This window comes from Epinephelus lanceolatus, chromosome 2, assembly GCF_041903045.1.
Source record: "Epinephelus lanceolatus isolate andai-2023 chromosome 2, ASM4190304v1, whole genome shotgun sequence".
Classification (NCBI taxonomy): Eukaryota; Metazoa; Chordata; class Actinopteri; order Perciformes; family Serranidae; genus Epinephelus; species Epinephelus lanceolatus.
Window position 1 is genome coordinate 15,244,952 of NC_135735.1, and position 26,508 is coordinate 15,271,459.

Below are 26,508 nucleotides of genomic sequence, written 5' to 3' on the forward strand. Positions count from 1 at the left end.
AGTTATTTCAAAATAAATCTTAATTAATTCTGATTTTTTTTTGGCACCAGAAATGTGTCAGATCATCATCATCCAATTGCTTTTATATATTATTCCCCCTGATAAACAATGAACAAAAATTATTTTCAGGACTAAACACTAGCTGAAATGTCTTGGCAGGATGGACACTTTTTGCAGTGTTCACCTCCTCTTCCTCCTCCCTCTCCTCCTCCTCCTCCTCCTCTGTAAGGACAGAGGGGGCAGGTCCTGTTGTAGTGGGCTCTATTACTGCCTTGGCAGGTGATGCAGGAGCTCACACGGGGCTTGAAGAGCCTCCCTGCTTATCTGGTTATAATAATAGAGAGGTGACCTGGTTTCAGCACCGCGCCTCGTCAACAGCTCCAGTGCACGCCGGAGATTTGGCCAGCCCCTCCCCGCCCGGTGCGTCTCACAGAGCGGGTACTCCAAGGCGCAGCCTCCACGGCAGTTTCAGCACCAGCGGCCGGCCGGAGCAGAGCGGAGCTGTCCACACATTCAGCACTTTGGAGGAGGGAACCGGACCACGGACAGTAAGGCAGCCGGGATATATCTTCCTCCTGGACACTCCGAGACAGCTGATTTCAGGATGGCGTCAAAATACTTTGGCCTTTTCGTCCTTTTCCAGCTTCTAGCACTGAATGTAGTGAGCCAGATATCTGCCTTCCCCACACCTACAGCCTCAACGGATGGTGAGTTGGCCATCGCCTCTAACCATGAGATTATAGTCATGTAATGTAAAGCATTTGTTTGTGGAATACTATGTTTATTAATGTAAAAATAGTATTGAGAACTGCTGCTGGAGGCAGGAGATTACGCAGGAGATTTTAAAAGCACCACAAAGTGCAATAAGGTCACAGCACTCTTTGTTCAGCACACATGGCTCCCTATATTCAAAATACCTAAAGTGTATCATAAAAAAATATTGATAATCTAATCCTTTAAAAGCATTAAAATATCTGCAGAGACACAAAATGTTACCATCACACTTGTACATCTTGTTCAGGTCATATGAGCAGTTAAAGGGATGTTTATTGGAAATTACTGAGCAGTTACTGTTTATCCTTGTACATAGGTTTTATAATGTTTTGTTGCCTGTACTGTTTGGGAGCTACATTATTTTATTCATCCATAAACCTGTTGATTAAGAAAAAATAGAGCACAAAGCAGTGCCTTTAAAGTTCAGCTCCAGCTCAGCAGTGACTGGCGGGGTTTTTAATGACTCCTGCTCGCATGTTATGGCCGCTTGTGGTCTATTTTCGACGCAGTTTAATCTTTTGTTTGATAATCCGGTTAAGCTCTGCCTCTGTGGTGCATGGTGAGCTAGGAGAGCAGAAATGGACACACACATCTGACAGATACAAATGTATTCAAATGACAAGAAACACATAATTCACGGTTTTAAAAATTGTGACACTTTTAATGGAAGTAAATGATCTCATCATGGATTTGTTAAAACGTTTTTATTTATGTGCAGTTCACATTTGTAACATGTAAAACCCGAGTCTGCTTTCAGCCACCAGTTTAGTAAGTACATGTTTTTTTATGTTGCAGATAAAACTGTGTACAACAGACAGCTGACAGAAGAGAGGCCCCTACAAGAGCAGGTAAGCTCTCTTCCTCCATGCCCCAAAGCTAATTTCCTCATCCAATATCCAGTCAAATGAGCTTTATGGTCACTTGTCAAACAACCTTGGTATTAGCCCAGCAAACATTATTAATCAGATCTTATATCCTGAGTGGAAATTATTTCTTTAATGTTCATCATTTCCTCCAGATTGCTGAGGCAGACAGCGTGAAGGCTGCGGTGCAGTCAGCTGGTAAGAGGAAACCTTACTGCCAATCAATTAATGACTTTATTTCCGCCTGCTGGATGGGTTCATGTTGCAGCACTTCCAGTAAAACAGGCATCGTCTGTATCGAGAAAAAAAAACTATTAGAAGCATATTAATGTGTTCATCTGCAGTTGTATTTTTCCAGTTTGATCATGTCGTGTCTGCTGCCTTTTCAGAGAGCAAGCGTCCCTCTGCCTCCAAGGACGCAGAGTCAGAGCAGGACCTTGATGACTTCACCGTGCTGAAGTCACTGGCTGATGGCCAGAAATCAAAGGAAACCACTGAGGTGCCGCTCAAGAAGGAGGACCAGTACGTCCCAGATGAGTCAGACTCCACCAAGAGCCGGCGCCTGGCTGAGGACTACGACTCCACCAAGAATGGGATGGACTACGGCAAGTACCAGGGTACGCACACCTGTCACCATGCATCTTGCCCATATAGGCCACTGTTTGGGTCTGACTCCTTCTGCTTGTGTGACCTTTGCCCCCCAATGCCAAGGGCAGGCCTCATGCAAGATGCTTCTGACTGTCGCTGGCAGGCCACCAGGCAGACATTTTGAGACAGAATAGGCAGAGGAAACACGTGTGTGTGATGGGGATAAGCAGAGACAGATAGAAAGAGTCAAAGACAGGACACGTGAATGCAAGAGGGAGAGATTATCCTCTTCCTCACAGACACTGTTGTGAAAGCTTATGCTGCGGTACCAGCTCGCTGTCTTCACAGGAGACTCTTTAATGCATGGCTGGGATTTTTTCTGAAAGACAGGGACCATTAATGTTGAATCCATATTTCATAGTTCACTCAAAATCCAATCATGCTGACACAGATTTTGAGTCTCAATAGATTTCATCAGCTCAGCACACATTTCACTGTACACGCATGTAATTTGATATCCAGTCCAGTCATCAGCATAAAGCAGAGTCTCTGAGGTGAGGTGACTCAGGCACAAAGCGCTGAGTGCTACACTTCATCGATTCATGCGGTCGGCCCGGCAATGACAAGCAGCTCGTCAGGTTACGCTACATCTAAATTTGGCAAGCGCAGTCTGGATTTCATTTCTTATTTCCTTTAGTGACACAGAAATAGGCCCGTTGTTTGAAGGTAAAGTACATCACCGATGAGTCAACCTGCCAATATGGGCAAAAGTATTCCAGCACTGCTTATTTTTATTGTGCGTGGACCTTGAGGAGCAGCAGGGACTGTTATGTAAGAGTCAAGCTGTAACAATTGCACATTTCTTACTCAGTCATGTGGATAAAGATATGTTGAATATGAGGAGGAGAAGACAAAATTATCTTTGCCACATAGTGAGAGAGAGACTTCATTTTTAGTTCCAGGTTTAACACATTTTTTTCAACAATAGAGAGAAGAGGAAGGAGGAGAGAATAAACAGTCAAACAGATTAAGCATTAAAGCACAAACACCTGCTTTCTGTGGCTAATAAGCATGTTTAGGAAGTTACAAATGATGACATATGTGTTGTTTCCTTTCAGATGACCCAGAAAGCTTCCGCCAGGTCGACGGCACTCCGCTGACAGCAGAGGACATTGTCCAGAAGATCGCAAACAAGATTTACGAGGAGGACGACAGAGGGGTGTTCGACAGGATCGTCTCAAAACTGCTCAAACTGGGGCTGGTAGGTTGTTAGCTTGTGTGCCGCTCGATTCGACACAGCGTGTAGCGTTACATTTACTCAACAGGAACTGTCTCTCTCATTGCACTCCCTGTCTCCTCACCAGCAGAGGAAGAGATGTGTGAATTGTACTTTGTTCCATGATTTCCGCTGTAAATTACTTTTTTTTGACACTCAATAAGTAGTTTGGCGGAGTCCAAATTGCTCCCTGAGATGGTTCTCTCAGTGACAGTGATCGATATGTGATACAAAGAGGTTTATAGTCAGTGCACGCTGTTCTGTTCTAACACGTCTGACAGCACATTTGTTATTACAAACAATTGTTCTCAGTCTTTTTGTCTTTCTGTAGATCACAGACAGCCAGGCGGATACTCTGGAGTACCAGGTGGCTGAGGCACTCCAGGATCTCATCACCGAAAACGCCAAGAACAATGAGATTGAAGATGTTGAAAGCAACAACCAAGAAACCAGAGGACAGCAGGACGACCAGGGTTCGGACGCGAACAGGGTAAAAACCTGCAAAGAAGTGATAATGATGATAACAATAAGGATGACAATAATACAACAAAAAACTCTGGCTTCTCCAGGATTCGTGGGGGCCACCCAGACGCCGCTACAATGAAGACGAAGAGGATGAGGAAGAAAATGATGACGACACTGAGGACGAGGTGGACAGGGATGCAGAAGAAGAGGGAGGTGACACAGCCGACAACAACTGGGACAAAGAAGAGGGCAACGAGGTGAGTCCCGAAGACGGGCTCAAGGACCTGCAGTACTTCCCCAACTTCTACCGTCTGCTCAGGAGCCTCGACTCAGGTAAAAACACACACACACACACCCCGAGGTTCGTTTGACAGTTTAGATCAAAGACACAAACATCATCGCTTCACAGCATCCTTCATCCAAAGATAGAAGTTCTCCAGATCAAGAACAGGGCTAGAGAGCCGTTGTTGTCATGGCAATATTGTTCTCAAGGATGAGTCAGTGCTTGTTTTGTCCGCCTTTGTTTCCCTGACGCATCTTCCTAGGAAGTGTGGATAAAACACACACACACACATCACTAATTATTTATAATCCCTTCATCATGACCCCCACAGTCAAACACCATGTGGTAACATTAACGCCACGGTAGCCAATTACCATTAGCTGAGCATTAATGCTGGATTTGCTCCCTGGTTTGCCGCTGCAGATCAAGACACTCAAGAAAGAGAGACATTGATCACCATCATGAAGACACTGATAGACTTTGTGAGGATGATGGTGAAGTACGGCACCATCACGCCAGAGGAGGGAGTGTCCTATCTGGGTAAGACATAACACAATAACAGCACTGTTTATCTGTAGTCTGGTACATTCAGTGCCAGAGCAGCAAGCATAGAATTGTATGACACATGCCACAGTCATCGAAGACCTTGCTGCATTCGTGGTAAATAACTTAATGCACAGTATACATAGGGCAGGGTGCTGACTTAATGATATTGTGTATTTTTCATGTAACAGTTCATTCTTGACCCTGGAAATAGTTCCATTTATTAGCTTCCTCTGAACCTTTCAACCCAAATATAACGCTCATGATGTGGTTGAAAAGTCCAGGAAAGAGTCCAATAAAATCTCCCATAAAAGCTAGTACTGTAGACCTTGATTTAAAGGAGCAGTACGCAGGATTTAGTGGCATCTAGCTGTTAGGATTGCAACTTCCAACCAGCTGAAACTTCTCCCCTGTGTCAAACGTGAACTCCTGGTTAGAATTCTTTATTCTTTAAGTGTTAATTGTTCAGGAGATTTTTATTGGGAGCCGAATTATCCTCAGAGGTCACTTCCTCTCAGAAACAACTGGACCAGGTCATTTAAACCAGTGAAAAACACTGAATAAAGCAGCTTCGCATTACAAATCAGTGTCTCTCTGACACTGCTCAACATGTTGGAGACAGCTGCTAGCCCAGTGCCTGCTGATGTGTGCTTAACTTTTTTCTTTGATAACTTAAGATCCAGACATTCAGGAGGTTTTTAACAGGAGCCAAATTATCTGCAAGGGCCTCAACCTCTCCAAAACAAATGGACCTGGTTACGTACGCTGTGCTTTTTTTCCCGACGCTGGTTAGCTTGTTGCGAAGAGGCTGCAAACTACAGGTCCTGTAATGAAAACACAAACGGCCCTATCTAGACCCAGTGTTTGTCCGTTCTGGGCTACTGAGATTATTTTGTCAAACTATTATATATCTGCTCTCTGTGGAATCATGATCATATGATCATATCAACAAAATGATGTTGTCTAAAGTAATAATTCCCAACTAATGTTACCTAAACTAACAAAAAGGAGGTTTTGTTTTACATTTACTGAGAGTATCGCTGATTTAAAGCATTACAGTTAAACATGGCTGACATATTCATAGTAATGTGATATTGGTTCCAACCATGTTGAACAGTATGTGTGGTATATGTGTGGATAAAAGGTTTCAAATCTAAGTCTGAATCCGTCCACTGCATTAGCCGCCAGCGCACACGCACTTCTCTGCCTCTGTGTTTTATGTATGTGCTTTTTCCTCGTGTTCTCTGTGTGTTCAGCCGAGCTAATGTTCCCTATCAGCTGGTGCAGTGGAGTGTAAAGCCTGCACGGACAGATTAGTGTCAGGGGCACCCTGTATAACCAGGCTAGTTTTTATGGCTGGCCATCACATCAGTGGCCAGTGGAAAGGTCAGCCACCTGTAAGGGACAGCTGTCATCTCTCTGTGTGAGCCTCAGGAAACCCAAGACAACAGCACTCACTCTCTCTCTGCTCAAATCAGTCCCAGCATGAAGAAAATAGAAATGATGTGCTCTTTTATAACATAGTTGTGCTTTAAAACATGGGGCAGCGAAATCATGTTCATTATAGCTAAATATGTCGATTATTTTCCGATAACTTAATGTTTAAACTGTAAAAAATGGGCATCATAAATTTCCAGAGCCGAGTGCGATGTCTTCAATTTGCTTGTTTTCTCTATCCAGCAATCCAACATGGAAAGATATTCAGTTTACAGTCATGTAACACATAGATAAGCAGCCAGTCTTCAAATTAGAGAAGCTTAGAACAACAACAAAAAAAGTTTGGCGTTTAATTAAACTGATAAATCAAAAATTCTCTGTCTATTGAGTAATCAATTCATCAGCTAATCGGATCAGAAATACAATTTCTGGCCAATTGGAACACATTTACAAAGTGTAAATGCCACTATAAAAGCTGTGATCAAGTATTAAAACTAAGGCTGACCTTACGTAGGCTGCAGAAGGATTAATTAGTGCTCTTTGAAATGACCTCCAGCAGCGTGTTGTCTCTTACAGCGGAACAAATGATCACACCAGAACAAAACAGGCGTATACCATTACAAAAGCCTAGGGTTTCCTAGGCAACCCCCCTGGCATTATGTAGTATAGGTTGTGAGGAGATAACAGGACGGAATCCCGCCATCGCCTAGCAACAAGCTAATGCCCCCCACTCCCCACCTTCACTCCCCCCACCTAGGCTGTGAGGCTCCAGTGACTCACCCAGGTACACAACTGAATACACAGGGCTGTCAGTCAACGCTAATCGGGTGATACAGGCCCCAAGATAGATGGAGATGTAGAGGAAGAGAATGGGGGAGGAAGAAAGATGGTGTTGATGTGTGTGTGTGGGCAGAGTGAAATAATGGGCTTCCACAGCGCTACAGGTGGGAGGAGGCAGCTTAGATACACAGAAAGTGCAAGTGAGATGCTTAGATAATAAGAAATGAAAGCGAGTGAAGGCAAATGAGAGGGGAAATCATTTTGGATCCTTGATGTTCGGTCACAGCGCTGAAATCAAACATTTCTGTTCGTCTTATCGCTTTGTTTTCTTTGTGTCCTAACATCCAGATATCTAATATCCTGTCACCGTGCAAGAGTCCCGAAAGATCTGGACCTGATTCAGCTGCTCTAACCTGTAGACATATTTTCTTCTCTTTGCACGGTGGTGTACTCAAAGTAAATGACCAGAATGTCTCTAACTCTAAATATTGGAGAGGTGCTTCTTAAGAGCTTGGGTCGCACTTTACTTTTAGTCCCCCTATTCAGTATTACAGGCCCACGTTTATACTGAAATAAGCTTCCTGCAGTGGTGGATGTAACTAAGTACATTTACACACTGCACTGAAGTACAATTCTAAAGGGTACTTGTTCTACACTTGAGTAGGCTATTTCCATTTTATGCTAATCTTTCTAGTTTTACTTCGCCACATTTATGTTAAAGCTTCAGTTACTAGTGACTTTGTTTATTTATGTTTTGTATCAATAATCTACATTTGCAAATAGGTTATAATATATAGTCTAGGAGCCAGGACCAGCTGTCAGGATGTTTTCTAATACCTTTTTTTCACTATTATTTCCTGTCAACCTAAACCTTGAGCCATCACAAGTTGAAAACGAACATCCCCAACTCCAGACCTTTTGGTATCAAGGGGCCAAAAACCCTGCCATTCTACTTTAAAATACTGCCTGCGACACCCCAAAAAAGGCAACAAAAAAAAATACTGTAAGCTTGACTGACACATTCTCATTAAAAATGACAGCACTTTATGCTAAATGTCACTTCCTCACTTGTATATAGAAAATTCCCCAAGTTCATGAGCTTCAATCTGAGCCCAAGATGATAATATAGGTTGAGCCACTCAGCAGAGCAATTTAAATGAGCTCCACCTTTACCAGCAGCAACATTAAAAACTAACTAACACTAAAAGTATAATTTATAAGACATGGTGGAGATGTGAAAGGGGACACCCTGGTTAACTATCTAGACCTTGAGAATAGGGGCTAAGACACTGAGCAGATAGTATCTAAATTGTGTTTACTAAAACGTTGTCTAGATTTAAGATAAAGACGTGCATGTATCAAGCAGGAACCAAAGACTGACCAAGAACCTAAAAGCTAAACTACCCTCACCCTAACTACTAAATGGTCCCAAGACATTTATTCCATCAGTCTAAACATTGGTTAAATAGGTAAAGTACAATAAATACGGACATATGGCAAGTGGAACGAACAGTACACTTTAAATGGATGTAGGAGTAACGAGATAAGAAGTGACTAGCTGTTTATGGTATTCAAGCTCCAATATATTAGCTTTAGCTGCTGTCTAAAGCTCTTTGTGAAAACAGACACAGATAGTGTTAGTAAAACACAGTTGTATATATAAAATATGTATTTATAGGAGAAACAGTGATGATAGCTGCCCACAACTACATCATAGTGTGTTAGAAACCATGCATTGAATGTTCAAATAGGGCTTGCACATGCTAAACACAGGGACTTAAAGTAAAGTGTAACTGTAACTTGATATACGGGATGAAATTTCAGCTGCTATCTGGGATGTGTGTGTATCTTCAGAACATCTGCTCTCTCTATTTCTGGACATAATGTTTACCCCTTTGTTAATCCAGAGAGGATCAGTTGTCATTTGACTTGAGTCTCTGAGAACTATATGATCTGTTTGTGTCACTCAGCTGATTTAGGGTCTTTTATGTTCTCTAATCTCGTTGTGAAAGCGTAGCCCACTGTAATAAATGTAGTTGCTGATAAATTATCTCTATTACTGCTGCTCTGTAATAGAGAGATTTTCTTTCCCAATATTCAGTCCACAATGCATTCATGAATTATTGAAAATTATAGTGCAAGAGATTTTGTTTTTTGCTGTCGTCATACTCTTGAATCTCCCTCCCATTAATTAGATGGAACCCTTTTCTAATGATAATCACCCACTGAGTCACACAGGCACAGCCTGGGGCTTTCAAACAGATAAGAGGTTTTCATTCATTGTCTGCAGAGTGAACTGACGTCATAATGCTGATCAAATCTGAAGTAAATGTTTGGCTTGTTTCGCCCCCATGCAGAGAACCTGGATGCTATGATAGCCATGCAGACCAAGAACAAGCTGGGAAAGTCTCTGGGGCCTCCGGACTTCATTGGACCCAACGGTAAACAGCCTCACGAGTTAGCCAACATCTATAACAGCATATAATTTAATTCTGTGTGACCATATGTATTAAGTATATTAGGCTTTGTGGAGATACATGGGCGTAACGCAAGTATAGGAATAAAAAGGTTTGTTAAATATGGTTTAAAATATGGTTTGATCATGTTATTACCTATGGGAATAATTTAATTGACAAAACCACTTGGTAACCAACAGCATACCTTTAAGTGTTTTAAAACCTTTTCGGATATACAAACCAACTTACTCAAGAATTGTACTGAAGTACAAATTTGAGACACTTGAGTACTTGAGTTGAGTATTTTAATCCCATGCAACTCTCTACTTCTACCCCACTACACTTCAGAGGGATTTATTGTGCCTTTTTCTCCACTACAATTATCTTAACTTTACAAAGGTTTTTGCACAGAAAACATATGAAAATGTACAAGTGCAGCTAAAACTATTAGCTTAAATAACATTTTCAATGCAGGACTTTTACTTGTAACTGAGTACTTTTACAGGTTGGCATGAGTACTTTTACCTCAGTAAAGGATCTGAATTCTTCCTTCATCACTGACTAGGACAAAAACATATTGGGTGCGTTCCGAATTGCATATTTTTTCTTTATACTTTTAGCAGGTACTGCAGCTGTCCTTAAAAAATACACAGTAAAGCACACAATCCCTGAACTTTGACCCTCTTGCTTTTATATCTGTTACCTTGGAGATAAACAAACGCCACTTATTGAGCTCACCAGAGACAAAGATCAACCTCTTTGCTGTTAAACTTTAAAGTAATTACTACGCAGATTGTAGATTCTAACATTATATTTGTGACAGTGAAATCACATCTACAGTTCTCTGTTCTCTCTCTTATTCACTTAAACAATCAATATTCCTATTATTACTATTGGAATGATCTTCAGTTACTTGAATGTGCTGTCATCCATCACTGAGACTTCTGGGAACTGTCAATCGGCTGTCAAGCTTTCATCGGTTTGTGGCTCGGTTGATGTGACATATCTTCCGCTGTGTGGAGGATTGTGGGTCAGAATAGCCAGAAAAGCATGCTGGCTTTCATACAGCAAAATCAGACAGGATGTTGTAGAACATCCTGGTATTTTTGGCATACTGCATTTGACTGACTATGTATTGAGGCATACTCAATCTGGTGGATAGTTAGATGAGAACATCAACACCACTATCAGATCTGTCTGTTAAACATAAGGCTACAGCCAGTTAGCTTGTCTTAGCATAATGACTGAAGAGAAGGGGAAACAGCTACCCTGGCTCTGTCAGAAGAAAATGAAATCAGCCTACCAGCACCTCTAAAGCTCAACAAAAAAAACATATTATCTTGTTTGTTTAATCCTTATAAAGCATAAATATAGAGTCTCCAGGAAGTCGCCGCTCACAGCCCTCCATAAAACAGCAGATTGTCATTTTTACACTTTGTACAGATAAAACAAACAGAATTCAACGTGTGAATTACTCTCTGCCAGAAACTGAGTAAGCATATTTCCCAAAATGTTGAACTGCCGCTATAAGTAGCAGCGATTTTTAATGCTCCATGTGTTTTTTCTTTGCTGTAGGAAAAATCTTGGATGAGGACGACAACACGAAGGCTGAGGCCGCCAAGATGCAGAAGGAGTATGAGAACCTGAAAGACTCAACCAAGGAGGAGCAGCCATCAACTGAGACCAGTCAGTCCACTCCCCAATCCTGATGACCAGAGGAAACATGAATAGCTTTTTGTGTAGTGATTTGATAATTTGACCAAATAATTTGATACAATTTGATTCTCTGTGCCGTGTAAATTGCATGACTCGTTTTTTTGTTTTAGTTTGTTTTTTGCATTATGATTTCATTGTTTTGTTTTGTTTTGTTTTGTGTCAAACGTCCCAAATAAACACAGAATTCTCACATATCTCAGATTCCCACCACATCAGCTCAATGAAGCAAAAAATGCTCTTCACTCCACCTCAGTAAAAGGTTTTCAAAATGAGCCTGAATGTAATGGCCGTGACCATTTCCGACCTTTTGTTTTCGCTCAGCGGGGCTGACAGGAACAACACCGTGTAGTCCAGGGCCAATCATAGTTAAGTCCCTGCTTGTGCCTGAACTAGGCCAGTCCAATAACCCTCACAGGAAAGCTTGTCACAGCTGTCATTATTTTCTCTCCGCTCATCAATCTAATCCACACAAACACACAGACAGGCACGCATACAAAAAGGAAAAACAAAACGAAACACAGAGCAGGATTACCACCAGGCAGTCATTTCAGTTAGAAATGACGTAAATCCTGAGCAATGGCAATTAAACTCTCAGTAATCTGTACATAAACAGGCTGCAATGAGTTGCATAATATGATATTTATCAAAAAAATCAGGGGCATGTGTTTTAATCTAGATTTAATCTGTGGTTAAATGATAGTCTGATTTTAATTGGTGGTTAATATCAACTTAAATCTCAAACCTGGAGATTTTATACACTAACTGTAGCCCCTACTTTTCCACACTGAGTGGGTCTTTTTAAACCACGGCCAGAAAATAGTGTTTTATTGTGCTGCGAAGTCAATATGAAAGAAATATCCTTGCTGTCAGCGTGCTCCCATTGCTACAGAAATTTCAAAGTTAAAGCATAAAATCTTGCTTTAGGACAATTTTGTGGTATAAATAATTGATAAGTTCAAGGCTTGCTGAGTGGAAGTACCACAGAAGTACCACAGAAGTAGTAAAGGCAAAAGAAGAACACTTATTTTTTATTTTCTGAATCAATCAAGAGGCAGATTTTAACATTTCTTTTTCTCCTCTTCTTACCAGATCAGCCTGGCAAGTCAGAGACTTTCCTGGAGGCCATCAGGAAGAACATCGAGTGGTTGAAGAAACACAGCAAAGAAGAAGGCAAAGATGGTGAGACACACTCGCTTGATCAAATATTTCTGGTTGAACCAGTCAGTCTAAACTGCTCTCACTGCTCCAATCTTTGCTGAGCTTTAAAAGCCAGACCAAGAAAACATCCTCATTTGCAAGTTGTTGTCTCCTCGCTAAACAGTGGTGGGTCACAGACAGGTCCAAGGCGACGCACTGAAGGACAGAAAATTTGAAGCATCTTTTGTTTGCCTTGATTTGCAATTAAAATGAGTGTGGGATACCGGGATAGATGCTTCACTCCAGATCTCATGAATATGGATAATTCTTGACAAGTCCATCCTAATTATTTGTGATACAGCTTCCTTGTTTGGAGACAAAGGTCTATTCATTTAATCCCTCCTACCTGTTCCTCAGCATTTATGGTGTACATGTGTGCAATTGAGTGTGAGTGAAAAGGACATGTAGTCAGTGATGTCGGACCTGGTTCATAATTAGCACTTCTCACACAACAACACAAAAAAGCCATGAAAAGACCATCACATCTTTGTTATCATGTCTCTGGACCTATAGTGGCGGTAAGTGTGCACTTATATGGACTGCCTTATGCATAGTGTAACTGTCAGCATTCATAAAGAAGCAGCATGTGACCCAGAAACTGCACCAGTCTGCAGAGCTGTGAAAACAGTCCACCCGTCTAACAGGAGAAGCCTGCTGTCGGGCTCTCCACAGTGTAAAATCAATGCCCAGTGGTGCTTCATTAAGCAGCAGAGAATGAAATGTTAATGAGTTCTCACTATTCAGGCCACTGGTCTGCGTCAACTGTTGATCATCACAGCAGGACATGTCAGACAAAAAACACAAAAACTTCTAGCTCAGTGAGATTTATATTTCCTGCTCATGTTCAGTGGGCTGAGCTAATCTGAGTCGATCAATGGCTGATTCAGCCGCTGGTGAGTCAGAGTCACTCTTGAAAGACAATATAAATGACACTTAAAAACAAAGTTTGACCTAGTTTCTCATGTGCATCTTAAACACGGGAGAAAATTAAGGGCCGACACACTGAGCTTAAAGTGCTGCTGAGTGCGGAGCAGAGGGGCCACGAATCAGCAGGGAAGTTTTGTTTGGTGCTCATCTCCAACCTGGCTCTATATAGGACACTTCATTAGCATTCTGGTGCGTGGAGTGGTTGTCTGGGACAACAGGGGCCTCCCCGCCTGCCTGTCAGTGATCTGGGCAGAGGAGACAGACAGATAATGGTGTCAGAGCAGACAGGCTCAGACTGAATGCACACACAGAGTCAAAATGTGCTCCCAAAATCACCCAATTTTCCCATAGTGGCACTCTCGGTGGCGACAGTGTTGCACCAATTCTCTAACACACTTTGTACCACATTAAACCTCATCCCTGTTTTCACTATATTTCCTTCCCTCTCCTCGGAGAAAAGTACAGCTGGAGGAGAACAAAAGCCTTTTCAACCAAAAAGCAGTGTCATAGTAACAGAGTGGGCGACGGGCCATATATTGTGTTTACCAGAAGCACACATTAGGACAATCTCAGTGGACGCTCTGTGTGCGTTTAAATGTGTGCATACATGTGTGTGTACGCCTACACACTACACAGATTAGCTTGAGGAGCAGATGGACGTGAAGCGACATCCTGGTTTCGTCTCGCCTGGCTCCTCACAGCCAAGATTGAGGGAAGCAGTGCTGCTGTCTCTAATCACATTCAGTTAATCCCTCACACACGTCATGTGTGTCATCTTGCAAAGCAACAGTATCCTGAGGCGATGCAATAATAAATGACTGCTGTTAGAAACGTCTTCAAGAAGTTTTTTTTTGTGACTTTTTGGCCGTCCTCTCTGTCCTTATTTTTCTCTCTTTACTCAGAGTCAGTCAGAGTCAGATAGAGCAGGGAGGAGTGGTGCAGCAGCAGCAGCAGCTGTTTGCCTGCTCTATGAAACTCATTTGTTACCATGATGGATAATACAGAGTTAGGCTGTGGTCATCTCTAAATATAGCCACATCCTGCTGCTGCCTTATGGTGCTTTGTTAAGTGACAATGAGCTGTCTGGAGCAAGGTGAATAATACAAATGGTTCTCCAAAAAAAGGGTAAAAAACAAAAAAAAATTAAAGGTGCATCAGGCTCTTTTAGTATTTGAGAGAACCTGGTTTGTTTGACATAACTCCCTTAGCAAGCCTAGACACATCAAACCAACTTTAAAGAACTAGTGCTGACATAGACGGCCTGTTGCGTCATCTGTGCCTTGCCAGAAGTTGTACTTGGACACACCGCAAAAACAACAACCAACAACCAACTAGCATGTACATTCGGCATCTGCGCGAGAGGAAATAACCCAGCAGTATTCATCATTGAAAAAGTGAAACCGGAAGAATGACAGGACAGATTTAAGATGCTAGTTAGCCGGTTAGCGCCATACATGGGGGTCATCCCTATGTTTCCCAGGTTCTGTGTTTCCCGGGTTCTATGTTCCCCACTTAACCCTGCAAAAAAGGTGCTATGTTCCCCGCTTACACAAAAAGGGTGTTTCCACTTGGTTGAGTGGGGAACATAGAAACCTTTTTTGCAGGGTTGAGTGGGGAACATAGAACCCGGGAAACATAGATATGCTCCCCACATGTATGATAATGACTGGATCCAGTCCAATGGAATTGCTCGCCTGGCACATACACCAAAAAGAGTTTCTAGTTTCTGGGTTTATTTCCATGGTATCCGGCCCACTGAATATGCGCAGTAGTGTTTCTCCCTAGCCTGCCCTCAAATTCCTGCTCATCTTACAGACTTTATAATGTGATGACATCAAGGATTTTAACATCACTTTTCTGGGCTTAAGGAAAGTTTTACAAATATAAAACTTCCATGGATAAAAAAAAAATCATAATAGCAAGAGTCATCATTGAGCTTGTCTGCAGTTAGAGGTGTCCTGTCAACAGTTTCACAGACATCTCTTTGACAATGGAGGCCTGTGGAGAAAACGCGTTTTGGGCTGCAGGGGATTTTTTCAAGTTTGATTCCATCTTATGCCCTCTTGACTTTAGCCGCTTGTTTGCTTTCCTGTCCTTGGTTTCTCTTCTGGTGCGCTTAGCTGAACTGCCAATCAGAGTGATTTAATTAACCAATGGGCTCCAACGTTTCTGACGCTGTTCAACATGTGGAACCTGCCAAAACAACATACTGCAACAACTAGAGTGACAGGTGCTCACCAACAGCCGACTGAATTCTAAGAATCATTTCATTGTAAGAAGTATAATTTTGAAAAGATGTATCACTCTGATGTTCTGGCCTTCTTATTACATATGTGGTGTGCTCTTAACCTCAGACAAACATGTTAACTCTGACCTTAATCCTCCTTGATAATGAACTACCGCACCAGATTATGGCTTGTTTGGGTGTGCCGCCTTAAGACGTTTAATGTCTGATCTTTCCTGCCAGCCACCATGGCTTCACGATCTTTTCTCTTTGAATCTCAGATTAAAAAAAACCCTCTTTTGTTTTCTCCTTTCAGATTATGATCTGTCCAAACTGAAGGACTTCATGGATCAGCAGGTTGACTCCTACATCGAGAAGGGCATCATCGCCAAGGACGAGGGCGACACCATCAAGAGGATCTACAGCAGCCTGTAACGCTGTCACCCATCCTCCAACCGACCTCTGGCCTAAAACACAGGACTGAATCTGACATTAACATCTCAATCAAAACCCCGACTATTTACAGTTACTTCCCATGGCATGGTAAAATATATACTGTGTATTCAAAACTACCTGCTTAGGGGATCTTGTTTACCCTCTTAGACATTCCCAAAACGTATCAAGAGAAGGGATTTAATAATACTACCAACAAAACAGTCAAATGATTCTTTACAGCTACCTAACTGATTATATTTGCACGCCAAGATCGCAGAGTAATAATCACTAGAATATTATTGAGAGAGAAATCAAAGTATTTTATGTAACCAACTCACACGTCCAACTACATGCTAGCATTTACTCCAACCTGACTCCTGTGGGAAATGAATGTTATGAGAGTATGATGCTGTAGCTTTGTCATCAACTGGTTCCAACTTTTTTTTTTTTTGCAACAAAATGCACATATATCAAGTTGTACTCATTCTGTGTAACCTGTCATAGCCTATTATATTTCTTTATTTTCCAGTGTATATGTGAGATCTTAATGTATTCTTGCTTTTTATTTTACCAAAAATATATTTGTCGTGCATCATGTCAGTGCCCTCCGTACTCCTGCTATGTTCTGTTGTAATTCTTCTGGGGGCCCACTAGGGGGCCGTGTTTGTATCATCAACTCTCTCTGCATGTCTCTGTGAGTTCAACATTTCCATCTCTGTAGAGACTCCGGATAAGTATTTTTAAATGTAAATATTTGTGATTTTTTCCTAAAGTTTAAAAGCAATTAAAACATTGCCTTTTCTTTATCTGTGTACTGAAATGTGACGATGATGCAGCACTGGGAGAAAAAAAACACCTCTAACAGACATCCACAGGCCAGAGCTGTGGAATCAAGTCAAGTCATGAGTTTGATGACTTTAGACCAGGGATGTCAAACATATGGCCAGGGGGGCAGAACTGGTCCGCCAAAGGGTCCAATCTGGCCCACTAGATGACTTTGCACACACAATATTGATGCACTTGTGAAGGCTAAAATGTGCCAGGTTTAATGAGCAATTTAAACAGTGAGCAGATACTAAATCTAAAATGCTGCCTCAGAGGCTTTTCCACACTGACCAGAATACAGTTCTCTGAATAAAACAATGCATACTTACTGTGGTCATGTTTGCAGATATTGAACATTGTGCAACATATTGTAAAGTAGCAGCTTCAGTACAAAATAATCTGTATCAGACTTAGATCTTAAAATTATATGCGTGGAACCCTGAATATTTTTCTGAGGATATCTCAGGCTGTTCATCATTTGTTTTTTAAATGGATGAACGTTTTCACAATGGACGTTTTTACACTATAAACTGAAAGATCTTAACAGATTGTTGTTTATAGGTTATTATGCAGTGGTTTTACTGGTCCGGCCCTCTTGAGATCAAATTGGGCTGTACGTGGCCCATGAACTAAAACGAGTTTGACACTCCTGCTTTAGACTCAACTCAACAAAATCCAAAAAGAATTCCAACTCGACTTTCAACACCAATGACTCGTGGCTGGGGCTGCACAATTGCAGTATGGCCAAGTGCAGTATCAAATTGCAGGAGCTGCAGTTTTTGGTGAAATGTGTCATAACAAACTTTTTTTAAGTGAAGCACTGTGGTGTTACAGAGATGCCCCATCATATTCCAGATGGAAGGGAACATGCTTTACATCATCATCATTATCTTTAAAACATTTTTTTCAGTAAAAATGAAATGTAAAATTTACCATTTCTACTGAAAACATATATCATATATACCATTTCCACTGTATGACATGACTTGAGTGGAGATCTGTCTTGATTTTGGGACTTGACTTGTGACTTGAATGGAGAGACTTATTTGTGACTTGCAAAACAATGACTTGGTCCTGCCTCTGCCCGGTGGGGGAGTGTAACTAAGTACATTGACTTAATTAATGTACTTAAGTGCAGTTTGGATGTACCGGTACTTTTAATGAGTATTTCCATTTTATGCTACAATCAACTTCTACTCCATTTATTTAAGGCTTTAGTCACTAGTCACTTCATTTTTGAGTATTTTGTATAATTCAGTTATAGAATATATGAGTCTGAAATTGGCCATTGTACATGATGAGTACTTTTACTGTTGGTGCTTTAAGTATATTTTTATGCTACTACTTTCCAGGACTTTAAATTGTATCAGAGTATTTTTTACACTGTAGTATTACTTTTACTCAACTAAAAGATCTGAGTACTTCATCCACCTCTGCCACAAGAACCCGCACTGCCATCAAAACACTTCACATCTGTTTTAATTACATATTTATTCTCCCCAAATAAAACCCACAGAATTTAAAAGCACAATAAAACAGCTGTTACAGACAGTTCTCCACACATAAATAATGCATTCACACTTCAAAAATAGAGCAGTCCCTTCTTTTTCCCAAAGAAAACAGCTTCTATGAGGCAAATGTTCAAAGGCTTGAGTCCATCCACCGCTTCTGTGTGGAGTGTGCTCATACAGGGTAAACACTGATGAGGAAGGCCTGAATATACTTTCCAATGATACTATTCTAGGAGGGGATTTAGTACATCCGAAGCGGTTAGCGAGTCTAACAGGCTAATCCCTCTGGAATTGCTGAGCGCTGTGTGTGTGAGAGAGTATGTGTGTGAACATATGCAGCAGGTGGGTTCTGTACAGCAGCTTCAGAAGCGTATGACGAGTGGACGGGCACATGTGCTCGGATGCTATTTACATCAGATGCTCCCCCGCACCATTAAGTCTCCGAGTAGAACTGTACGCAACAATGACAATCATATACATCGTAATAATTGCATATCAATAAATAAAAGGCAAACATGACGCTTTTGTTCAACGAGGTTTGGTGAAAGCAAAAAGGTAAAGAGAAAACAAAAGACATGGGGTTGTGGTAGTGCTTGAGCGTGTGTGTGTGTGTGTGTGTGTGTGTGTGTGTGTTGTAAACGGACTAGTCCTTTAGATCTCCTGATATGACGATGTGGGGGCCGTGTAGTCCTCCTCTTTGTTTCTGCAAATGAGAAAAAGATAAACAACCTTTAGTTTCATGGAATTTTCCACAGTGGAAAAACAGTTTCATATGATAGCAAACACACACACGCTTAACTCGTTTACCCTCCACCGCAGCGTCTAGGTAAGCGCAGTGTGTGTGAATAATGGATGAGGCTAACCAAACAGCCGTATTCTTCTCCGTCACAACTGAAGGCTCATCTGGCCTCTCAGTACAATACACTGTCTTGAGCTTAACCATGAAGTTTAACTTTTGCTGTTAAGTGGCCACTCTTTTACAAAAGCTTTTTCTTTAGCGCTACTGTTCAAACTTTTCACCAGGGTTGAGAGAACAGTCCAGCTGCAAAGGATTACAATTAAGCAGGAGGAGATTTATCAAAAGATCAAAATCAATAGAAGACAGAGAGGAAAGTTTTAAACCATGAGTCTGCAGGAAAAATTGAAGAGAGAACAGTAAAGTTAGGAGGCTAAACTAATGTTGCTACAGAGCTATAGGTTTTCTTTGACTAGAGAACATCCAGAGGGATGACCGGATCAATCTTTTAAACTAAGAAGAATCAGCTATTAAGTGCTCGATGCTGTTTGCTCTTCAAGAGACCATTTATGGAAACTGGGAGTTGTTCCAACAGACTGCAAATTCACTCATTTCTTGCATGGATCTAGTGCAAACTTGTGTAATCCCTCATATTTCTGCTGTTTATAGCCATCTTTAAGAAAATAATTCACCCTAACTCCTTCTTTAAGTTGGTCTGTCTCTCAATGGGATATTTCTCTCTCTATCTACATCAAAATTTACATGATGTTTGGTAGAGAGCAAGGTTTAAGGAGCAACCGGTTGATTTTTGCTGGTGATTTGGGTCTGGAAATTCTGTCATTAAATCTTCTTTAGCAGCTGAATAAGGGTTTGTTTACAGAGTCAGAAGTAACTGAGTGTTTCCTTCGAGGGCCTCCAGATTTTGGAGTGACCTGCTTGATGAGTTGAAGCTGGCAAACTCTTTTGTTTTAGATTACTTGTGGAAACAGAAGGATTTTCCATAATCTGTCTATCCTCTGTTACATTAAGACTTTTTGGTTCTTGATCCAACTCAAAAATCTTAACTTCTTTCCTGCATATAATTCGGCATAACAAAGATTACAAGGAGTAAGGAGCTGTTTCTTCTTTTTTTTAACCTTATTATCCATATAATCTTTTCCTTTTATCATCCTTTATAATCTTTTTTTTACTTTTGCTTTGAAAAATGTAAGTGACAACAATTAGCAGATTGTGCAGTACTGACTGAGTTTGTGGAATAATCTGATCAAGTTTTCAGGCTAAAACCTTCATAACATAAATCCATAAAGTGATATCAGATATACGGGATATATAGATATACTCTATGGTCTGCTTAAGGTAATATATCGACCAGTCCACTTTCCCCTATAGTTTGGTGTATGAGGTTTGTGGTTTGTTCCATTTAAGGGATGAGGCCAAACAGGCATGCAGTCTGTGTTTGCTCTGAGACCGTGTGGAAACAACGGAGTGAGCCTCTGTTTGTCTGAACACATAGCAGCTCCACGGGCCAACCTTTGACGTGGCTTGGAGTCGGAGCCTAACACAAAGCTGGGCTTTACCTCAGCTGGTAGGTAAACATTTATTGAGAAATTAAAAACTTCGTCTCACGCATGTACTCAAGGCTCGTGCGCCTTTGTGAAAACAAAACGCAGGTCTGGATTTACTGGCACATCATGAGAAAATGAACAGGAAATGCGGTGCAATCGGAGGGTCATATAATAATGAAATACTTGCAACAGTATTATCTGACAGACAGCATTTATAATTTAAACACCAAGCAAGTATTAACTGTTTATCACATGATGTTAAAATAGTTTTAATTCTGTCATGATTTTTTTTATTCATAAATAAGACAGCACAATGCATTGCCTTGTGAGTTTCTTTCTGGCACTTTGATGTCAAATACTAGATCATAATATAATACCAAATCAAAATCAAATCAACAGGATGTAAGAAACATATTCTTCTGTGGTTGCCTTATATTGATCTAATATGGTATGAACCATTTAGTTGTATTCTTTCAGGAGTAATTAGAGAGCTATAACCTGGTTTCAGACCACCAGTGTATGACAGAAATCAGAGACAAAGGACAGCTGATGTCAGAGCAGCTGCCAAGTCAGTCAGGTAATGTCATCCCGAGGTCAACGGGAAGTAAATTAACATAATGGCTGCTGCAGTAGCACCTGTTTCCACTGTAGCATGAGCAAAACATGTTTCGAGAGCCTGAAGTGGAAAAACAATTTATGCTCTTGTCTGTAGAGGAAACTGCTGCAGTGTGACTCAGTCCTGACTAAACTGATAGTACCAACAACGGCTGTTTGTCTACGAATGGGAGCATGCCAGGCGTCCATTACTACCTCACTACTGAGCAGATGTACCAATTTTCTGTGTCCTCAACATGCAGTGTCAGGAAGACATGCTCAGGCCTGATTCAGCGAGCCAAATTGGCCGCTAAATACTTGACTGTTGCATAATGTGGCATCTGACTAGTACAGCAGGTCTGTGAAGCCCTGATTCCTATCTTCGATCCTCCTTCTGTGGGAAAATTTGCACTTCCCTGTCTCTGTTCCTGCTGACTGGGACGTCCGACAATGTCCTTTCTATTAAACCCAGAAATTACTCAGCTTTTATCTTAACATTATCTTAACCAAGAAAAAGAAGCACCTTTTGCAGGTATCCATCATTTGTAAAGGGCAACAGGCAGATCTAAAACCTACAAAACACACCATCTGATTGGTTGACATGTTGAGCAAACACAGGCCTGAGTGGACCCTTAGGGAATGACTGGTCCGGGGGACTTATTCAAGGTGTCTGCAGATGCCAGACACTTACATTTAATGCTTTTTAAGACCTTTTTTGAGAAGAAATTTAAGACTGATTTTTGGACAAATTACCTTTTTCTTATTAAATCATTAAATCTAAGTATAGAGGTAAGTATTACATATATGTGGTCCTGTGCAGGGGTAGGTTTTATGATTATTAGAGTGAGTTAGGTTCATCGACCGTTTGCCAACAGGTAAGTGCAGGTATTAAGTATTAAGTTAAGTGGTGCATTCAAAGATTTGTAATGCCATAAATGTTGACTTTCACACAAAAGAGCTTGATTAATTTTGACAAAAAGAAAGTTAAAGATGGATAGATGACATTAGACAAAATGTTGACTGCATTTTTGACCTCACATATTCAAACTTAAGACTATTTAATGACTGTTAAAGCCTAATATTTATAAAACTGACTGTTACTTTAATTTAGGCTACATCCGTACTAATACATTTTCATTCTAAAACATCTCCAACCTCCATACACACAAGCATTTTAGCACCATTTCCGAAATAACCTCCATCCTTGTTACTTTCCTGCCCACTTGCTAACACTCCTGAAAAGGCATTTCACATGACCATGCACAGACAATGGGCCTGCGCTTGCCGGTGTAAACAGGAAGCAGGTTGTATACTCTGCGGCTGGTTGCTCAGCTACAGAAAATAGTATGGAGGAAGAACGGCAATGGCGAAAAGTAAAAACAGGGATTTTTTTGCTTGGACTGGCGAAAGAGTGAAACTATTACTGAAAGCAACACATGAGGCAGTAAGAGGGCAGAAAACATAGATTGGTAGTTGGTGCACAGCTAGTATGTAAACGTACAGTATTAGAGCTAAATCAGGAACATTATCCATCCCTGGAGGAAGGATAATGTTACCCACACAAAAAGGATGAAATCACGAAAGGTATATAGGCTTAGCTGTAATGTTTTAGCTTGACACATTGTGACTGATAAGACCCAATCAGAAAACAAAGATGGGTGTTTATATCATCACTTTCAAAAGTCTCTGTTACCGCCTGTCCAGAAAACACAATCATAGAGTTTTCAAACTAAAACGGTGTCAGCAACATTTCCAAAGGTCTCTTTAAGGGGTCGGAAACGTGAGCGTAGTGTGGGAGCTAGGCATAAACGTAGCAAAAGTTATGCGCTTTCAACAAAAACATATTAGTGTGGATGTTGGCTTTGTCAAACAAAAAAAACGATGAGCATTCACAGCCTGGTCTGAAAGTTTGTACTCATCAACAGGAAATAAAAGCAGCAGCAGTTTGGTTGTGGGTTTTCTGCCACCTCACCTGACTTCCTCCTCTTTCAGCCTGCGTGCTGCCTGCTTTGATTGTTTAATTTGCAAGTCCAGTCTGTGTAAGAAGTCTTTGGCTGACAGCTCCTCTGGCTGGGGGGGTTTGGAGTCCTCGGGGGGCGGGGAAGGGGGCGGCGAGGGTCCCTCGATATCCTGCAACATAACACAAGGTGTATCTGACTCCTGGCAGGCTGCGTCGCCGTCCCCGTCGGGAGACTCCAGAGACAGTCCGTTAAATATGTAGCGCTTCTCCGACACCACGGGGATGTTGAGGCTGTTCTTCAGAAAAATGCAGTCGTTGCTGAACAGCTTGTTGGCTCTCTTGATCTGCTCCATCTGGCATATCAGGTTGACAGAAATAAATGACAGTGTTAAAATAGTATCATGTCCATGACTAAGCTACCACCCTCCCTGTTTTGATCCTTTGCACTTAAGCTGAGACCTGCAGACCGAATCATCTTATAACACCTTCTATAAATATGCGGTGTCACTGATATAAACATATGAACTTGCTTATTTGTCCACAACAGTCAGTCTTAAAATCTTTTTCCTTGCAAGTGAGCCAAAAGGATGAGATCATACGTGCATTTTTAACTACAGAGAAATTGTCTACACAGCACTGAAACCCTCTTAGGACACAAACTCTGCATTAAAACTCTCTACTCTGGGATTAGAGTTAGAGATTAAGTTAGTTAGCAGCTGTTTGAGCACGCAAAATTCAATGAACTTGGAATACTATGCAAATCTGTCTTTAAATTTAGCTTCTGATCAACACTAATTAATATTACATTTTAAAAAAACAGTAAAAAGAAAATAACATTTCACAAGATGTTGTGTTCAGGGTCGACTCTCCCCTCAAATCAGCAGCTGATGGCTCAGGGCAGGTGGATATGCAATACTTCTTTCAAAATAAGAATAAAGTAGAATTTAGACGATTTTCTAAAATGAAATCGATTCCTAGACAGTATCCGAAGATGGCTTGATTAATGAGTTAGCGGTCCCTGGGGCAATCTTCTGATGTTTTGGAATGTAATGTAGGACCAATTTCAACAAATACTGTTGCAAATAAAAGTGTGCATTTAAAGGTCCAGTGTGTAGATCTCAAGGGATATATTGGCAGAAACTGAATATAATAAGTTGTGCCTTCATTACCTTAGAATGAGCTGTTATATACTATAGGGAGCAGGTCTTCATCTACAGAGATCGCCCTTTGTGCCGCATGTTTCTACAGTAGCCCTGAATGGGCAAACCAGACACGGGCACTAGATCGTAGAGGTGTGAATCACCAGAGGATCCACGATACGATATTATCACGATACTTAAGTCGTAACACAATATTGCTGCGACTTTAAATATGTTGCGATATGCTGAGATTTATTCCCTTTTTCCAACTGTAAATTATGTCCCTAAACCAAAACTTTGTCACCATCTGTTTTATCTAACAAGATTAAGTTTTCAGTCTGTTCATTCAGCCAGTTTTTGCAAATGCAAAATGTATCTGGTAGACTAAAAAAGCTATTGATTATATTATTCTAGTAGGCTACCAAGAGTTTAATTTGTATTTGTCACATTAATAATTTATATCATTAAACAATCGATACTTTGCACTATGTGATGCCACACAAAAATATCACACTGCTATGCTGTATAGATCCCCCCCCCCCAATCCCATTCTCGTTTTTGTGCCGGTCATCGCAGTTGGCAGACACTCCACGATGAGAGCATTGGTAAATTGGTGTTTTTACCTGTGTAAATCACCAGGTCCATTTGTTTTGGAGAGGAAGAGACCTCTGAATAATTCGGCTCCCAGTAAAACTCCCTGTACAAGTGAAAACTGAATTCTAACCTGTTGAAGTTTCAGATGGTTGCAGTATGCAGTCCTCACTGCTAGATGCCTATTAATCCCCCTAAGTCTTACACACTGCTCTTTTAATTAAATTCTAGACAACTAATAACACCCAGTGAACCTTGGGCTTTTGGGCCAATGAGTCAGGGTGACTTGGGCTCTGGGGCAGTCCAGCCTTGGCTGAAGTATGCATACAAACTTGACAATACTTTCACTTTCAATTAGCTGTAATGAATACTGTCTGCCCCCATTCTCCACCTATCATACTCCTACTATATTTATTGTGTGCTCTTAGAACTGTCACGCCTTTCACCTCAGTGATGTTGACACTTTGTGAAAATGAGAGTAGAATCAGGAAGTGAGCACTATTCCCACAAGGTGAAGTGAAATACAGAAATAGTTTTAGATGAGGACTACACCCACTTTCACATTTCACACATGTCATTCCTATGGTCTAAGACTGTCCAATTATATCAGTAAACATGAACAAATCTCTCCCAAATCCAAAAACTAGACGGCTAAAACTCAAATTTTTGATATCATAAAGTACACAGTCTGAAACTGCTCCAAGGACAATTAATTGGGAAAGATGTCTGATGACATAAGGGGCATCCAGGGGAATGTTCTGGGTGTATGAGTACATTGGGAAGTACTGGGATGCTTAATTCATGAAGAGTTCCCCTTTCAAGTGTTAGGTCACATCCTCCTTCACTAGGCCTAAAGGATGCTGCAGCAACATTTCTGAAAAGCATCAATATAACCCTGAGTGCTCAAAGGCGTTACTGTGATATTTTGGGGTCAGATTTAACTTTAAAGTGAAATCAAACATCAGTGTCGTGACAGATCAATGAATTCAGGAGTGAACGTGATGCCCACATGATAGAGAAAACAGATGATGTTGTGTTTGGCTTCCCTCATCTGTCAGAGAGGACTGATCAAATGCATTAACACTGATTTCATATTCCATCAGATCCTCTTGTCAAGGTGAACATCAAAGCACGAGCTAACATTGCAGTGGTTGTGTGGCAACCTTACCGTAACACCGTATTTGAGAGCAATCCCTTGGAGGGTATCACTGTCTGTAACCCGATGCTCTATGTATTTCTCCCCCAGAGAGGCCGTGACGCTGGCTGTGCTTCCGTACGAGCGGATCTTGGTCCGGGCCAGACTCTGGGACAGTTCGCTCTCTGACTCGGAGCCGGATCTGGACCGAGGGAAGATGGGCTGACCAAATCGTCCTCCTCCATCCCGCATCGGCAGGACAGGCGAAAACTCCGCCATCTTCTCTTGAATAAACAGCGCGGTTACCTCTGTTTGTTTTAACGCTCCCGTTGACTCGCTGCAGTGAAGTAAACGGTTGCTTTAGGCGGCAGGGAGGTTCCCATCCCCGGTCATACTCGGTATGTCAACCCAGGGGATAAGAGACATGTTTCGGGGGCCACTACCTCACGGGTAGCTTTGTCATAGATCCATTACGTTGACGTAAAAAC

General features: G+C 41.3%; 2 protein-coding genes across 3 annotated transcripts; one reads left to right on the forward strand and one right to left on the reverse strand.

Moving 5' to 3' along the window:
- The first annotated feature begins 269 nt into the window (after window positions 1–269).
- Window positions 270–16,770, forward strand: scg3 (secretogranin III). Of its 2 annotated transcripts, none has more exons than XM_033631641.2 (12): window positions 270–707; window positions 1,570–1,622; window positions 1,793–1,835; window positions 2,027–2,254; window positions 3,344–3,486; window positions 3,833–3,991; window positions 4,071–4,299; window positions 4,673–4,789; window positions 9,367–9,450; window positions 11,041–11,151; window positions 12,271–12,360; window positions 15,846–16,770. In XM_033631641.2, exons 1-12 carry the CDS (start codon window positions 605–607, stop codon window positions 15,962–15,964), a joined length of 1,479 nt encoding a protein of 492 aa, XP_033487532.1. In that variant the 5' UTR covers window positions 270–604; the 3' UTR covers window positions 15,965–16,770. The 2 variants fall into 2 exon arrangements, with proteins under 2 accessions (XP_033487532.1, XP_033487538.1); XM_033631647.2 differs by having other exon boundaries at window positions 294–707; window positions 2,027–2,242.
- Window positions 16,771–18,265: 1,495 nt separating this feature from the next.
- On the reverse strand, window positions 18,266–26,508 carry lysmd2 (LysM, putative peptidoglycan-binding, domain containing 2). The gene is made up of 3 exons (XM_033636512.2): window positions 26,054–26,508; window positions 23,168–23,508; window positions 18,266–19,003 (listed from the first exon to the last, which is right to left on the reverse strand). The coding sequence occupies exons 1-3, from the start codon at window positions 26,297–26,299 to the stop codon at window positions 18,952–18,954; spliced, it is 639 nt and encodes a 212-aa protein (XP_033492403.1). The 5' UTR covers window positions 26,300–26,508; the 3' UTR covers window positions 18,266–18,951.